This window comes from Brachyhypopomus gauderio, chromosome 21 (assembly GCF_052324685.1).
Source record: "Brachyhypopomus gauderio isolate BG-103 chromosome 21, BGAUD_0.2, whole genome shotgun sequence".
In the NCBI taxonomy this organism is placed as follows: Eukaryota; Metazoa; Chordata; class Actinopteri; order Gymnotiformes; family Hypopomidae; genus Brachyhypopomus; species Brachyhypopomus gauderio.
Window position 1 is genome coordinate 3,563,836 of NC_135231.1, and position 18,848 is coordinate 3,582,683.

The 18,848-nt window shown below is 39.2% G+C and overlaps 1 protein-coding gene across 1 annotated transcript; it reads left to right on the forward strand.

The window, feature by feature from the left end:
- The first annotated feature begins 885 nt into the window (after window positions 1–885).
- On the forward strand, window positions 886–18,422 carry LOC143485279 (uncharacterized). The gene is made up of 6 exons (XM_076984661.1): window positions 886–1,023; window positions 1,971–2,061; window positions 2,409–2,621; window positions 17,985–18,108; window positions 18,197–18,291; window positions 18,393–18,422. Exons 1-6 carry the CDS (start codon window positions 1,004–1,006, stop codon window positions 18,420–18,422), a joined length of 573 nt encoding a protein of 190 aa, XP_076840776.1. The 5' UTR covers window positions 886–1,003.
- The last annotated feature ends 426 nt before the right edge of the window (window positions 18,423–18,848 follow it).

Here is an 18,848-nt window from a genome sequence, read left to right on the forward strand (position 1 = left end):
TTCAGTAACAATGACTGTCCCACTTCACATGCAATATAGCTTCCTCCTGGTAACCTACAATTCTTTCTATAGTCTACCACCGGCATTGTGTTGGTAGAAAAACAACAGAAACAAGTGGATTGAAACTGGAAAGATCTTCAGAATAATGACAAATATGTCATGTTGTGCCAAAATAAGAATGCAAAAACAAGTGACCTTTGAGGCAAACTGCACTTTAATACTCTGTGACGCATAAAACAGTTGTCTTTGGTTGCAAACTATTAAAAATATGTTTTCTGCATTAGCCATACACTGGAGTTACAATGAGTCTGTCATCCTGTCACCCAGTTACATTATCCACACTGGGGAATGAGTTAGTAAGGGCATGGAGTCCTGAGATAAAAAAAAAAATAGTGTCTCTTTAGGCAGCTAGGGCAGAGCCCCAATGTGGGCTCCAGAAAAGTGGGACCTGGAGGATATATTGTCAAAATAGCCACCAGTTCGGTGGCCAGCTGTCTTTTTACTTATTTGATTGAGAAAAATCCTAGCATGTACACTAAAGCAAAACTGGATTCCTACACATCATATGCATATACTATGGTCTCTGGTCATTACCAAAATATTGGATCTCACAAAAGAATTTTGAATTTTGTTTATTTTAATGATACCCCATTGATAAAGGTTTGAGTGAGATTAGTGTATTTATTATAAGTATATATCTGTTATCTAAATATCTAAGTAAATTTCTCAGTATTTTAGAAATATCAGTTAAAGTTCCATAGGATCATCCTTATGCCTTTTATTCTTTCGATCATTCTCTTATGCCACTCCCATATCTCCCTCCTCCTTTCACATTTGCTCCATCTTCTGTTTCTCTCATTGTTTCTTTCACTCTGTGCCTCTCAGCCCTCATTCTCTCTCTGTCTCTCTCTCTCTCTCAGTCTAATGAATGTATTTTTTGTAATTCGGTATCCCCTCAGCAACTGTCATCAGTAACTGCAGCCTCCCACTGTCAAAGTCGACCATGCAAACGTGTCTGCCCAGGTAATGTACTCAAACTGAAGCTTGACTTGCTGCTTGCCCTAAACTTGCTGCATGTTTCCCCATACTATTGCTTTGTATACAGCATAACAAACAGTGGTCATGATGTAATGTTTGCTCTTATGACTAGTTACCTCTTTAGCAGTGATTTAAGGGAGTGAACCTTTTTTTAATTAGAAATGCCTTTTGATTAATGTTCATTGCAAATTAATGAATTGTTTTTCTACACCAACTGGAAAATATTTTGCTGGTAAATAGATTTACCACATTCACTTGTCACATGAAGAGTTGAAATTGTGATTTCTCTGTTATTCACTCTCTCCCTTAACAACCTTCTCATTGTCATGAGCAAAGATAAATAGGTTACTGTGTTTGTAAGGCAGTGTGTAGTAGCTAAATGATCTGATACAGTGATTAGCCAGAATGCTTACTTAGCTTTTCCTGCTTCTCTGGCCTCTATGTAACCACACAGGGCAGGATGTCATTTAGAGGTTGTTAATCACGTGGTCCTGTAAGTGCTTTCAGGAGGGAAATCCTATACTCAGGGAAGTATTAATCAATATTTGCAACATGATCTAATCATTGCAGTTGGACTGCAGAGACACTTCTGGCATATGGAATGTTTGATTATATATGTTAAACACGTCACATTGTATGATAGTAATGGATTTTAAAAATTAAAAACAGGAAAACATTTCAGTAATGCATCATCGTAAAATTGGATTCTTCATGGTTTGCCATTGCTTTGGCTTTTATGCACAGCCAGTTTGCACAACAAGGACACTTCAGTCTCATTTTTAAATTGTTGTATTTTTGGGATTTTTCGTTTTCCTCCTTTGCATTTGTTGTCTGCTACTGATGTATTTTGATCCTGTGTGGCAAACATAAAGATATGGTTTCGTATGGTCACATGATTCAGTACACTGCTGCTAATCTTGTGTAACCTCTAGGTCCTATCTGAAACCAGTGAGGGATGAAGAGGCAGAATCTCAAAGGAAAGCAAAGTCACGACAGGCCAGGCAGAGAAGGAGACTAACACAGGTATTGGGGTAAAACACTTAAGTCATTTAATACTGTATTAGTCCAGACAGTGGCCCTCTTCTAATTCAGAAAAATGATATGCATTCTTGCATGAACTCACTACCATATGATGATTCACAAACATAAACCTTTAAGATTGCCATTACGTACAAGTCATGACAGTGTAATGTAATGATGAATAAATTGAATTAATGAATCTTTCCTGAATATAGGTAAATGACATTATTAATTGCAAGATAAAATCTACACTAGTCAGCTAAAATATCCGTTATGCTTACCAACTCTATTGTCCTTTCCATAGTTAAACGCATTTAGAACAAACTTCCAAATATCTGTGTTGATTCCAGGGAGTGACTCTCTCAGAGCTGAAGGAGGCTAAGAGAGTCATTGACCCGTCTCAGCTGGAGAAACAGACACAGACAGGTGGACTAAGGAGTTCGACTGAAGGCCAGTGTGGCCAGAGAACTTTCTCACAGGAGACGACGGAACTCCTCTGCAGTCATACCGTGCTTCAGCAGACTGAACACCTTCAGACACGCAGTCATAGGACGTTTGATGAGGTAGGCTTAATTCGAGTATTAGGAACATATTTTTTGTGCACTCTTGGTAGCAGCATCAAAGTTTGTTCAGTTCAGCATGATGTAGAAAAAAAATCAATTTAAGATTATTTACATTTTTGTTTAATTAAATGGTGAGAAGACCACATGGGCTTACAGATACTAATACCTTTATTAATCCCCTTAATGAAACTCCTCTATGCATTTAACCAATCCTGAGTGAATACACACAACCTACTGTAGATGCTTTGACATCTATAATCAGGTCATGTCCACAGTAGCCTACAAATAAGAAGGTTTGCATTATCTCTACAGTAGCTTACAAATTAAACAGATATAGGTTAGTTCTGTATTTGTACATGAACAGTCCGTATACAGTAGTCATGCTAATGAATTGCACAAAGCTTTGGCAAGTTTATCTGTAGCATTAAAACTAAAAGGGTGATCACAGTTCTGAGGGTACAATGAGACATTGCGTTCCACATATATCGCTGCCACAGCCTGAGTGAATGTTGTACCCGAACCCCACATTCTGTACCTTTAAATACAGGAAGCTAACCAAAAGCTTTAAAAATGAGTAAAATCTTGGGGCCAGACCATTTATATGTCGGCAAGTGAATCTTTTTTTAATTAATATGAAATTTACCAGGAAGCTAGTGCAGAGCTTAGTATGGTTAAAAACTTCTAGTCCTAGAAACTATAGCTCTGTTTGGTAAGATTATATAAAAGGAAATGACAGTTTTAGTAATATTACATATTTGAGTGTCGTGATTGAGTCAACAGTTTTGGGTGTTTCTAAAGTCATCAAAACCAATTAGACCATTTGCTTATTGATGCTCTATCATCTTAATGGCACCTTGGTCTCATCAAAATTCAGAAATGTTCATGATGTGCATTTTGGAAATAAATGCACTTAATGTTACTTAATTATAGTAATGTCACAGGCATAATTGTCTAAGCTAACCAGGCAACTAGCAAATGCATTTGCAGAATAAAATGATACTTTCAATCTTACACTGCTGTCAACTGCAGTCCTATTGACATCTTTAAGAATCTGATCTATGAATATATTGAATCTGCTTTTAAAGTCAATTTTATATTATTTATATTGCATTTTTTTACAGCATATGTTGTCACAGTAAATTTGGGTTCAAATCCCTAATTAGCAAGCCAGGGGTAACGATGGCAAGGAAAAACTCCCTAGGCAGGGATTAGGAAGAAATGCTGGGAGAACCAAGGGAATCCATCCTTCATTGAGTGGCCCAGGTAGTAGCCTGCCTATTTAATTTTATTTCTAGATTGAGTAGTCCGCTGGTGGCATTGACGCATACATGGCATTTGGTGTGTCTGCTGGTGGCTGTTGCTTTAAGGCATTGCCTTTGTAGAAACATGTAAGCAGGATAGAAAATGCAGGTTTAATATGCATTGAATTGAACATTCTTGTACACGTGTGTACTAGTGCCAGTGATTAGCGTGTGGCTCCAGCAGGCTTATCTATAGCAGCATAACTAAAGGGGCCTTGAGACATTGCTTCCCACCCAAATCATCATCACAAACTAGTTTAAGAGGCAACGTATTGCAAACACTTCTGATTGTATTTTTATCAAGCTTCTATTGCAGTTTGACTTTTATTGGTGACACTGTTGAAACGCCGTGAACATATCAAAATAATGAAATACCATAACTTAAACCAAAATAGATGGTTTAATAGATGGGAGTGCCCTCTCTGGGTCTGGAATGATGGGAGTGCCCTCACTGGGTCTTGAGGCGCTCCAGGCAGGTCCAACTGGGAGGAGGCCCCAGGGAAGACCCATGACACTCTGGAGAGATTACATCTCTCGGCTGTCCTGGGGACGCCTCAGTATTCTCCCAAAGGAGCTAGAAAAGGTGGCTGGGGAAAGGGAAATCTGGGCTTCTTTGCTTAGGCTACTGTCACCACGACCGGATCAGCGGATGACAGGGGATGGATGGATGGTTTAATAGATGGCTGTAGATTCCTCAGAGCCACTGGACACGTTGGGATGATGGGTCTGGATGCTCTTAACCAGCTTCATAAAGCAGCCACCTAGAAGACATTCTCTTGGATGCTGATCACTTGTAGGATGAGGGCCTAAATGTAGTGGTGGGACTTTAACGCGTTAATTTCGATTAATTAATTACAGGAAAATTAACGCACTAAAAAAATTAACGCATTTTAACGCATTTAACGGACGAGACACTTTTGCACCGTGGAATGTTTCTCAGTGCACGAGTTCCAGACATACAGATTATATGGACGCACAATAAGATCATGATGGATATGACTGAAGAGGCTACGCTGGTGGATGGGAAATTTAAATATAAACTTCCAGATGGAAGTAGGCTACAAACAAAAATAGTATTATTTACACTTTATGTAGGAAGGAGTTCGCTTATCACAGGAGCACTTCCACCCTTCGTTACCACCTCAACGCAAAACATGTTGCGGCTAAAGCTGGGCGTACGCTGTACGATATTTTAAATCGTGTACTCAGCTCCAGCTCAAACTGTACGACTAAATCGCAGGGAGAGTCGGCTCGTGGAGCTGCTTCAACAGTGCGATACTCTCACGAGGAGCGATTTGAATTTCAAACATGTTTGATATTCTTGCGACGCTGCGATTTCTGATCGGGAGTTGTGAATCGCTCCTCGTATACCTGTGTAAACTATACGACGCACGACACGCGATTGAGCCGAAACGAGTGAAAAATCGGCTGAAAATGGGCCAAAAATCGCACAGTGTACGCCCAGCTTAACGCGCAGGTCAGTAATGATAAGTTAAGCTGGGCGTACACTGTGCGATATTTTAAATCGTGTACTCAGCTCCAGCTCAAACTGTACGACTAAATCGCAGGGAGAGTCGGCTCGTGGAGCTGCTTCAACAGTGCGATACTCTCACGAGGAGCGATTTGAATTTCAAACATGTTTGATATTCTTGCGACGCTGCGATTTCTGATCGGGAGTTGTGAATCGCTCCTCGTATACCTGTGTAAACTATACGATGCACGACACGCGATTGAGCCGAAACGAGTGAAAAATCGGCTGAAAATGGGCCAAAAATCGCACAGTGTACGCCCAGCTTTAGCTGCTAAATGTATTCCTAGTACGATAGGGTGACCAAACGTCCGTAATTCACATCCTGTGAGGAAATGTCCTGGTTTTTAAATTACCTTCATTGGACCATTAAGACTGGATTAAACTTTCGCGAGTGGCCATAGCGCGCGACTCCGCACGCGTTTATACATGACGCGTCACATTATTTGTGTTGTCCGCTCCCTGTGGTCGAAGATAAAGACTTACAAGAAGCGCTGCACATTGCGCCAATCGATGCAAGTTACGAACTACCGTCCAGGGGTGAGTTTCCCAAAACGTTCTTAGCGCCAAGTACTTCTTAACCTCGTACGTAAGAATGAGGTAACGAAGTACTTGGCGCTAAGAACGTTTTGGGAAACTCACCCCAGAAAGACAATGTCGAAGAAAATCCAGCAGCTGTATGATGAGGAATAGGAAGTAAAACAGGTTATTGTGAAGAGCGCCACAAATGTGGCTCTGACTGGGGATCATTGGACCTCTGTTAGCAACAAGAATTATCTTGGTGTGACAGCTCGTATAGATGATGAATCTATAGATGATGAAGATCCAGTCATTTGCTTTGAGCATGCAGAAGACCACTTCTAGGCACTATGGAGATGCCTGTGGCAAGAAATTAAAGAAATTGCTAAAATGCTATTAAAAAACATCTTCTGATTTACTTCAATTCTTCCAATATCCTGAGCAAAACTCCCAAAATTAAACAACATTTTTGATCAGAATTTCCAATGTTCTGAATTGTTTTCTGCACACTACACATATATTGGTCTGTGTAGTAGACTGGTGGAAAAATAAACAAGATGTTGAAGTTTATGATTATGTTCATTGATTCATTCATCATTCAAACTTAAATTAATATTTCTCATGTTAAATACTGAAATGCGATTAAAATGCGATTAATTTCGATTAATTAATTACAAAGCTTCCGATTAATTCGATTAATTTTTTTAATCGCGTCCCACCCCTACCTAAATGTTTAATTTTTATTTCATTTATTATTTATACTGTATACATTGTTTGGGGGGGGGGGGGGGGAATCATATAGGCCATCAACATTAACTATTTATATTCATCTTAGAAGGAAATGTAAAGATAAACCATTAACTAAAATGCCTTTAAGACTATAAAGAACATGCATTATAAAGAACATACAAACATGCATTATAAAGAACATACAGCATAAAAAGTTAAAAGTAACATCCGTTCCATGATTGTCACTTTTAAAGGTTGCCACATCCTAAGGGGAAAATTGTTCCTTTCTGACATTTAAACATCCTTAAGTCTGTCTCTTCTTTTCTCTTTGACCACTGTGCACAATTTAAATTTGTCCAACAGTATTTTATACATACACACAGTGTGTCCGCTGTTGGGGACACGATGAGTCACGTCCAAGTGAAATTTGAAGGCTTTATTGGGGCAGAGTCTGATTAATGACTGATAAAATGGAGTAAGGAGTTGGGTTTAAAAGAACAATCCAAATTGCAAGCTAAAAGACAGGAATTGTAAATAGAAAATGAGAATATAACAGTATAAACATCAGGCTTAGTAGAATATGATGGGCAAAACAAGACTGACAGCAAAATAGGCTAAAACCTCTTACTGCGCCTATGAATTAAAGTAACATCAAGGGAATCTAAACCATCAACACTGATCAGACAAGGCAATAGTTGTTGAAAGTGCACAAAATTCCCTTGAAATTAATATGTAGACTATTTTCCTGAATCAGAAAATAAATAAGCATCTACCTTTACAAAAAATTAGGTCATATGAATAATCATTATTAAAGGTAATCATTAAGTACGGACATTGTTAACATTGTATTAAGACAATGAGATACCATATTTCATACATTGCATAATGAGTCTGCTTGTCTATTTAATACTTGTACACAACCATAATGTGCACTTTTAAGTTTGTAGTACAGATCAGTGTACACTGATGTAGGCAAAATTACAGGTTACACAGGGGACCTCTGGTGGTCTGAGGTAGGATTGGCGACAACTACATTTTAACACGATGCACAACGTGGGAAATACGTCAGTATACGTCAGTATAGAAAATGCACGTTACAATGTTGTATGGTATTTCAACAATAATGAGTTTTCATCTTCAAATTATTTTTATTTATTTTTTAGTTTAGTTTATTAGTTTGCCATCTTATTTACATTATTACATTATTTTTTCTAATTTTAATAACTTCTCATTTTATTAACTTGTTTGTTTCCTTTTTATCTTTGCTCCCTTTTAATGTTTTGTTTTATTTATTCTGTAGCACTATGAAAGGTGCTATACAAAAAGATTTATTAGTATTAAACTACCAGAGTCCTGATGGCACAATGTATGGTTAGCTGCTTGTGTATTATGTTGCAGACACTGAATAGCACTTTGGCTCCATGATCTGATGACCATTCTTTATCAGAATAATTTCATATTTGGTGTCCTTGGATTGGTCTTGAAGAGCTGTGTCCTCTGGGATGGCTTCGAATCGAGTATCTATCTCAGAATGTGGCATTATAAGAACCATAAGCAGTTGCCTTCTGTTCTGGGGGAAGCGATATTTTCTCATAACAAGGCTCTGGTGAGTCTGATAAGAAGGGTTATCCTGAGCCCTGTGGGCTGTGTGTGTTCTTAGAAGGGATAACGGGTCATTCAAGTATGATATTGTGAGGGATAGTCAAAGGTGAAACTGCAAGAAGGAGGGTGGTCATTCTTCACTACATGTGATGGTAAAAAATTAAATATCGATGTTTATAATGCATTGTAATTGTAAACAATCCAGCACCAGTACCTAAGACAGGTGTTTATGCTTTAGGGATGTTTTATCCTTCTAAGGTCTTTTCTGTTTAAGCGTGTTTTCCTAAATTTGTCTCTAAACATACTATTTTTGTATATTTCAAATTCTTCTCATATCTTGTATGAAACCACACCTTTACTGAATGAACGAACTATACTGATGTTTGAAATGAGTTTGAAAAGGTGTTTGCTTCACAAAAAATATTGAAATATTTTAATAATCTAGTATAGAAATGTGTAAAAATAATGCAAAAAAATTTTTTTTGCAATCACTTATTGCATAAAATTGTGGACTGAGGGACTGAGAAAATGTGACCAATTATTATTTTTTTATTATTACATATCAAGCTGCATGGAGTATCAAAATGGCAAGATTTATGTGCGCAAGCAGGATTTAAATTACAGCAACTATAAAAACAAACAAAAACTGCACAAAGCAGTGTTCAGCATGGCCAAAACAAATCCACTCATCTATTCTATATTATTCTATATTATACTTTCACACTCGGAAATGTACAAAGTCAACATTTACTAATGGACAGTCAAAGTAGACAAAAGTCAAAAAACTAAAAAAAAAAAAAAAATTTATAATGAATCAATTACATGAATTTTGCACAGAGGCAGCTTCTAGCTAGCTAGAATCTGCCATCAATCTTTTATGCTACTTAATCGGATTCCTCAGGATTTCAAACTACATTCATCACTCTTATGTACTATAAAAATCACTATGTTACGTATGTAGTTAGCTAGCTAATAGAAGGTGTCGCTTCCGCAGCTATATCAAAATATGATCGGCAAAACAATTCAGCTCACCAGCAAAAAGCTTGCCAGCCAACCAGATGTCGAATGAGAACAGAAAGTTCTGCCTTCTTCCGATACAACATAGATACAAGTGATGTCATGATGATGGTTATACATTGGTGAGAAATGGGGCCACAGATAGATTGGCCAGTTGAAGGTGATTCATTAGAAACAAAGGACCGTGTCTTCCTGCCAAATAGTGGTAGATTTTACAATGAGTAGACAGCCTGCTAAAATCTGAATAGAACACAGGAAGCAAAATCTAACAATCACACATTCTGTATTAATGAAGAGAATCGCACGAATCACACTTTACGCCAGTCATGGTATAAATCCTAGGTAATTATGTATACAATACATCCAGCCGTGTATAGCATGAACCTAATACTCCAAAGAGCTTAGATAACTGGAAAATTTTCAGATTCTACTGTGATGTGGGCAGCGAGCAAGATTCATGTGCAGACAAGGAGTGTTTTTATTCTCCATAAGATAAGTACAATAGGGCACAATGGTGAGCATCAGTTTAGGTGCAGTATGGTTGGTATGAATAGGAATGAGGCCAGTACATGAGGAGAGTACATATGGGAGAAGCAAACCCGGACACAAGTGTTCATGATTAATACATGAGGTGATCAGGAATGAGGGAGACATGGTGTGTGTGTAGTGGTGGGGTGGGGGGGCATGTCCCTTTGGCTGGGTGCTCAGTGCACCATGGCGGTTCTTGTTTTTGGAGGCAAGGAGGCATGAGGGAGCCCACTATGTGATCCACTTACATGGCTAGGAAATGAGGGGATTGTGTGCACATAACCAAGGGAGCCCTACTGTGCTGTAAAAGTAGGTGAGCAGAGTTTGATACAGGGATCTGCAGTTTGATCCAGGGATTAGTGTACATAATATGCCCCTTGTCCATAGAACCTCGGTCCAATGCATGCACATACAACACGGATGGCAGAGGAACAGCTCGGACTCCCAGCCATGCTGCCATGCTGCCATGTTGCCATGCTGCCATGCTGCCATGCTGCCATGTTGCCATGCTGCCATGCTGCCATGCTGCCATGCTGCCATGTTGCCATGCTGCCATGCTGCCATGCTGCCATGCTGCCATGTTGCCATGCTGCCATGTTGCCATGCTGCCATGCTGCCATGCTGCTTTGAGTCAATCAGGGTGGAACAAGAAAAGAATGTGTGAAACCCCAGCATGCACATGGAACATCACAGAGGTGGGAGATGTCCCTCTTTTTTTCAGCCTTGCCTTTCATTCTGGCACCACCCTGCTGCAAGGGCTTTTGGGGTTGCTCCCACGTGCAAAGGGGCCACAGGCGGCCTCAGGGACCTCCTTAGAAGGGAGTGGTGTTTCTCTTCCAGGAGATGATCTCCAGGTACATGATGTCATTCAAGGATGCTGCCTCCTGTTTGTAGCTCAACTTGCAGCTCCATTCATAGACCCTGCATGAAGGTGTCCACAAGCGGTTTGTTCCTCCACATAGAGACATCCAGTGTGCAAAACTCCATCTTTCCATCTTTCCTGGCAGTATATGAATTAGAGTTTGCACTGGACCACAAACCCCTCGTGGCCTTCTGGGTTCCCACAGCATTTAAAGCCTTTACGTTTTCCTTCTAGGCTCATCTGGCTGCTGACTGTGTACTGCTATAATAGTAAGAATACAGTGAGCACATTATTTAAGGGTACAAAGCATGCTCCAAGCTCAGAGTCTTTGTTTATTTCTCAAGATTGCTGTTAAGTGCCTTCCATTTACATATGCATTCAGTGTCAATGGCAGGATATTACTACAAGGTTGTTATTAGCTAGACTACAAAACTACTTATGAAATCTGTATCTTGGGATTGCTAGAAGAGATTGGTATATTTGACAATATGTCACGATGTCTCAGGGGGACCCGTTATAATATTTGCTAGAAGATATAGGAAATAGGCTTGGTGAGTTGTGGAATCCCTGATTTAATGACCTAATTATAGGGAATGTGTAACTGCTTATGGTCTGTACTAATAGTAAACCAGGATTAGATATCCTTTGCACATAGAACAGCTGAAAAACCACCAGGTAAGGCTGAGAATACAGAGTGCATGCCCTGTGACTTGTATGGGTATAGTAGGGAGGGCAGTTCTATGATCTGCAACCTGGGGGGTATTCCAAGAAGCAGGTTTAACAAACTCTAAACTTAACCCTGAACTCGGAGTTGTCTTACCCCGATCTGACATACTCAGAGTTTTCGGTTCCAAAACGGCGGATCGGAGTTAAAGTAATCAGGGTTGCTCAACTCTGAGTAGGTTGACCCAGACAGAAGCGCGTTCACGCGTAACTATGAAAGGCATTCTTAATGGAACGCAGATAAATAGGATTTATCATGGACTTAAACGCGAAAATCAGCCGAACATCGTATTTCACACCACTGTAGCTTGAAGTATTAATGACTGCGTATGCAGAATATTTAGATATTATTAAACGTAAATGTAATACTGCGGTAGCTGCTAGAGAAAGGCAGTCAGCATGTCAAAAAATTGCCAACAGAGTTAATGCGTGAGTGAAAATGATATTTTTATATTTAGCAGAAGGGTGCGATTATATTATTATTTTCTCCACCTTTATAATACTGTATTGAGTTTTTAAATATTTTTTTATTGAACACTTACTAATTCCAGGTCTAATCTGAGTGGTGTGAAACACACATAAAAATGAAGTATAAGAATATTGTACAAAGTGGTATGGCTGTACATAACTATATCTTATTCTTAAAATATATTATAAAATATATTTATTTACAGGAAAAATGAAATAATGAAACATAACAGTGAATTTGACTGTAATGTATATTAAAAGGTTACAGGGTGGATGGTGGGGTGGGTGGTGGTGCATGATTTAATGTGGAAAGCAGTGATTGCAGATGGAGTCTCTGACAACTCCACCATCTCTGTTGTCACCCACATGCATGTAAGGTTCATCATCCGTGGGCATGTCAGAGATGGTAGGCTGTCGCTCTTCCTGGATGGTTGCAATGTTGTGTAATACCACATATGCCATTATTATGTGGCACGCCCTATCAGGGGTTACTCTGAGCCCCTTCAGGCACTGGAACCTGGCCTCGAGGATTCCTAGGGTCATTTAAATTCTTGCCCTGGTTTTGCTGTGGGCCTGATTGTAGCGGGACTGTGGTCCAGGTGCAGGATCTGAATAGGGAGTCATAAAGTAGGCCTAAAGGACAGGCAGGTATACCCTCTGTCTCCATGAAGGAGGCCGTCATGTCCTATAATCACACTAGGGTTTGCAATGATTTAACTATTACACTGCATGTGAACAACTAGCAAAACTACCGCAGGCCTACTCTGTTCAGATTTGTTGTACAGTGTGGAATCATACACGGATCCTGGCCATCTGGCTTCAACATTTGTGACGAGGTGGGAAGCATCACATATGATCTTGATGGGGAGAACGGTCAGTTACAATAGCTACGTTATTTTTGTTACCATTAAAGATAATTACATTATTCATTAAGGATTATAAAGGTTAGTACCTGTACATTAATGCTATGGATGAATTTTCATGTTCTAATGGTGCTGGAATAGGTAGCATATGTAGGTTCCATCAATACAGCCAATCACTCTAGGAAATCCTTAAAATGTAAATGGAATGAAGTTCGTTATATATTGCCTCTCCTTTGCTTAATTTCTTTATTGTCCGTGTGAATTAAAGACAAACCAATGATGCTGTGGAATTCCTCTTTGATGTCCATAACTGGCTTAAGCCCAGGAAACACCGCAAAACCGGGCACTAGTCATTTTAATGCCGGACATAGTTTTCGGACAGACCGACATACAGTAGTAGCTTTGCTGACAGATTCCGCATCTCCTACACTATAAAGAAAACTTCCACTAGCAAAAAACGAAGACCGATATATAACAATCTGGAGAGAATTTAGGGCTGATCCGCGATGTGTAATATTTGAAATGTTATTATAATAATACAGTTATTGATGTAAGGAATGGATTGTGCTGAAAACGATAACGTTCATTAAAAAAATAATCCGAAAATGATAGTAGGCCTATGTCTATTTCGGGGTTTTATAAGGCGTTCCCGACGAAGAACTCAGCGAATAAACTGAGTTTCAATATCCACATGATCTTCGAGGAAAGGACACGTCATGATGACGTGTTTGTAACTCTGGGTCAGGTCCAAGTTAACCTGCCAGCGAGCAGGTTAGCTTCAGAGCATAAGTTGCTATAGTAACTGACTCCGGTTCTCTCTAAGCTCGGTTTCTGGAATGGAAAACCTCGAGTTTCCGTGAACTCTGAGTTAACTTACCCGGGTTTTCTCGCTTAACCCGCTTCTTGGAACACCCCCCTGAGGTGATCATTCCTTACCATGTAGACAAAAATAACATAATCTACAATGAAAACAGCTGTGCTCATAAGTTTACATACTTGTAGAATTTATATTTTTTCAGAGAATAATAATAATAATGCAATGTAGCAAGGGTAGGCAATAAGCTGAGACGATAGCAACGTAAAAATGTTAGGATTATTATTAATGAATAGTGCAGTAGAATGATAAACACATACACTTTACAGCCTTTACTGACAAAGAAGGAGGGCAAATCACACGCTGAAATACACATTTATCTTGTTGTTTATCACATGCCAACGAAACAAAGAACACGTGATACAAATAACATGTACACACACACACACACCACCACCAAATGCACACGGACATAAAAATGTACGTAGAGGCAGATGACTTATCCACACGCACACCGACATGACTGCTTGAAGGGGTCAATTTGTTGCCTTTACTTTTATTCATGTTTATTGGTTGGGCCTAGCCATTTTTTATTTTTTAAATTGTTTTTTTTTTTATCATAAGGACAACAGAAACAACCTAAATGAAAAGTTTACATACTGACAACTTGTACCCACTGATAGCTTGAAGTCTTTTGTGGATGAGGCCCTTCACTTTCCTGTGTGGTAATGCTACCCATTCTTCTTAGCAAAATGCCACCAGTTCCTGTAAATTCTTGGTCTGTCTTGCATGAACTGAACATTTGAGATCTCCCCAAAGTGGCTCAATGATACTGAGGTCAGGATACTGAGATGGCCACACTAGAACCTTCACTTTGTTCTGCTGTAGGTCATGACAGGCCTTGTGTCTTGGATCAGTCATGTTGGAACATCCAAGTTTGTCCCTTGGCAGCTTCTGGGCTTATGAGTGCAAATTGTCCTCCAGTATTTTAAATGCTGCATTCATCCTGCCATCAATTTTAACAAGTTTCCTGTGTCTGTGTAGCTCACACATTCCCAAAATATCAGCATAGCCCTTGTTGACTCGTCTCCAAAAGTAGTATTGATGGTTGTGGCCAAAATGTTTAATTTTGGTCTCATCACTCCGAATAACTTTGTTCCAGACATCTTGAAGCTTGTCTGTGTGCTTTTTGGCATAAGTGGGCTGCTTTGTGGCATTGGCATCATAAGGACATACACACACACACACACACACACACACACACACACACACACACACACACACACACACACACAGATTAGGGCTTTCTTCTGGCAACTCGACCATGCAGCTAATTTTTCTTCAAGTGTCTCCTTATTGTGCATCTTGAAACAGCCAAGCCACTTTTTTTCAGAGAATTTTGTATGTCACCTGACGTTATTTGTGAGTTTTTTTTTGTATCCCAAACAATTTTCGTGGCAGTTGTAGCTGAAATTTTTGTATCTATCTGACCTTGGCATGGTTTCAGCATTATCCCTCATTTTTCACTTCTTAGTTAGAGTTTGAACACTGTTGACTGGTATTCTCAATTCTTTGGATATCTTTTAAAAATAATTTTCCTGTTTTGTAAAGTTCAACTAACTTGTCACACAGATCCTTTCATAGTTAAACGCTTCAGTTGAAGACTTGTGCTTTTGCTTCCTTCTTCCTGTCCTCTGCCTGATCAATGAGGGGTCCAGGGATGGTCCCATCAAGGATACATGGCGCTACTATGGTGTATGGCTGATGGAGGGCCTGGCTGAGAGGTCGGCTGGGAAGTCTGCTTCAGGCAATGCCGAGCTGTGATGCCGGACTACCAACTCTGTGAAGGAGTGAGGAGCTACCACCACAGCCTTCAGTACCCTCTCCGGACGGCTTATGGCTGTCAATTGTAGTACAGTAGTACCCACTTTGCTCTGACGAGGGAGTAGGGGGTGAGCATAGTGAACCCAGGGTCCTTCTTCTATGGGTTGACTGGTCTATGCCTGTCCATTATGCAGGCAGACATGTCTAACTAAGTGAGGTCTTTGTGCAGGCACGAGTATGGTGGTAGTCACTCCTCCGGCAGTAACAAACACTGGCTAGGTGAAGAGGTGCCAGAGAAGCACTGGGCCAGTGTGTTTTGTGTTTATATGTCACTTGTTGAGTTTAGTCCACGCCTCCCTTAAGTGGTGTGAACTAGATGTCAATAGTCACACCACTTGGTTATTATATGATTAATTAAGCCCTGTTCTGTTCTTTAGGTCCATTGTTGGTCATTCTGTTATGTGGCTTCTTTCATTTGTATTATTGCACGTTCATATTCGGTTTCGTTAAACGCTTCAGGTGGAGACCTGAAGCAAAGGCACCTTTGCTTCCTTTTCTTATCTGCACGTTCTACGCCCGTGACTTTTAAATTAACCGTGAAAAGGTTATTATCGTTAATGAAACCAAAGAAATAACGAAAGCAAAAAAAAATAAACATTTTCGTTAAATTAAATAAATAAAAATGGTAATTAAAAGAAAAAAAAACAACTAGAACTGTATTACGTATTTGCAAACCTATCTTAAACGTTCTGAAATTACTGATAGAATAACCTTGGTTTTCATGTCAATTTATAAGCCTTGTAGATTGATAAAAAATATTTCCACTCTAGATTTACATTAGCTGGCAGGACCATAAGACACCTCATGGTCCATGATGTCATTTCCTGTTTACAGTCCGCTTCTGCTTACTACGCTAGCCTACAAAATGAGAACAGCAAAAGTTGGGAGCAAACAGCTGAGTCCTATATGGGATGTCTTTGAATATGACTGCGAGAAACATAAAAGCAAGAGTCTTGTGGAAACAGGTGATAAAATATGCTGAATACTTCTCAAGGTGAAAAACCCCATGAACATCAAAGTCCATTTGTAAAGCTTGCACAGAAGGGCTAACTGACAGTACATTGATAAGCTAGTCAATCTGAGTAGCTTCCCCTGAAAGTGAAGCAATATCTCAGCTAGGTGGCATGGGGAAGGAGACAACCATAATGGACTGCTTTCATTGGCAACCAATTTTAGTAAAAACTATTTATCAACCCATCTTGTCAACTATTGAAAGATTTGTGGACAGTAGTGACAGTTGTGGACAGTTTAATAGTATTTACTCTGACCTTTTTGAATCTTGCACCTGTCAAATAACCCAAAGTATGAAAGTATTGTCATCGTGTCATTGCTGCCCTGGCAATGCAAAAGGATCTGTCAATAATGCAGTGTCAATTAGTATTAAAATGACTTGCCACTGACACTTTGTTCTAATGGAAGGTTGCATCGTTGCATGATTGGATCATGTAAAGCCAATTACTTTGTAGAGGTAATGCGAAGTAAAGCCAATTATACCTCTTGCAAGTAAAATAGTCTGCAGTAAGGCATGATGAGGAATGGTGATGACAGTTGATCCTTTTGTGCAATTTAGTGGCTGTGTTATAAAATGTATATGTAATATATTTTTGGCTCTGCTTTTTAGTTGCATATAGGTCTTCTTGAGGCATGCTGATCACTGGTATGTCTACTGTTGTATGTTGTAGATAAGGTAGATATCTTTGTTTTATCTGCATGTTACTGTTGAGATGTCACTACCAGATTGGACCTGGTTATGGGTGACAGAGAATCTGAGATGCCATAAAATGTCCTGGCAGTAGATGAACTAATGTTGACATACATCTACTCAAAATGGATGCAGAAACAGGAGAAGCTGACCCCTATCCTGCACTGGCTGCATGAACTTTATATTATGTTATAAAGAATGGACTGTTTACAGGTTGGACTGCTCAAGGTGTTATAGGTTCTCTCTTGAAACTTGGTTCCCCCAAGATATCTTCCTTATTTCAGCCAGGGGGAATATAATCTTGTCACTGGTGCTACTGACGTGTTCATTAGGGATCTGAACCCAAGCATTTTTTAGAATACTTTGTGACAAGGTAGGGAGTAAAAAGTGCTGGATAGATTCACCTTGACACTTGGTGTTTGGAACATTAAGGCAAACCAAAAAAGAAAAATTGCAAATATTCTGTTATGGACTCAGATAACGTAATTTTCAACACTTTAATGAAATTTAAAGATTGTTTTATAACATGATTGTCATTTTCCTTAAACACTTGCTAACATCATGTTATGGAGACAACGAGGGTATAATTAATGTGTAGAATCAGATTTTAAACTTGTTTTTCTAAGCACAAAACATTGTTTCATGAATAGACAGCCAACAGAGTACCAGTATTGAAACACAATGAACAGAACAAGTTGAACAATAATGTCTCTAAGCTGAGGAGACTCTGAAACTGACTTAAGAATATATATATATATATATATATATATATATATATATATATATATATATATATATATATTAATGTTAATCTGTTATACAGGAAGACAACTGGAGAAAAACGGTTGAAGACAAGAATGACAGATCAACATATTCTGTCATCTCTCTATCAGCCAGTGGAGCCTGTGGGTTTACTCCATGCTTGATGAATTGTACATCACCATCAGGTAATGCTCTGCTGTAAAAATAAAAATGGACTTGAAAGCTCAGGTGAGAGATGATCTAAAGACTGTACTACTGCTTTGTTGTGATCAGGTATCAAATGGAAGGATGAAAATGAAAACACTGTTTATGCTTCGTCTCGAGTGAAAATACAGGATCATCAGTGGATAAGTGATGACAGTTTTGTGGTAAGCAGAAACATTTTTATTGAGGTACCGTAACTGTGTTGGAGTTTTGCCATACAAATACCATTCATTCACACCATTATCATTGTGCTTCTATAACACAGGGCATGGGTGCAGAGTCCAGCACAGCTTGACATTTTCTGCTAAAACATACCAGATTTATATACCTCCACAAAGAACATTTATTATTAGCTTAGCACGAAAGCACTTAGCACACATGCAACACAAAAATGACAAAGTAGTAGGCTACAAGAAAGGTCAGGGGTACCTAACGGAGTTGACTCTAACAAAATTGAGCAACAAGCACAGAATTGACACACATTAAATACCTTAACATAAACAAGAAGCAAATGCAACGTAACGAAAATTAATAGGATAAGTAATACACTTAAGAAACATGAACAAACGTCTGTGGGGTTATTTAAAATGGGAATAACAAGACACATTTGAATGAGATGTCAGTACTGGGGTGACAGAGAGGGAGTGGCTGCAGGTGTGTGCGCGTGTGTCTGTGTGCATTGTTAGCGGAGATTGGTAAATTGATTTACGAGTTATGTCGT

Bases quoted from the DNA above. Each gene is read 5' to 3' on its own strand.
- LOC143485279 (XM_076984661.1), top strand. From the start codon at position 1,004: ATGCAAACGTGTCTGCCCAG. The intron at 1,024-1,970 runs GTAATGTACTCA...TGTAACCTCTAG, and splicing joins ATGCAAACGTGTCTGCCCAG to GTCCTATCTGAAACCAGTGA. The intron at 18,109-18,196 runs GTAATGCTCTGC...TGTTGTGATCAG, and splicing joins GAATTGTACATCACCATCAG to GTATCAAATGGAAGGATGAA.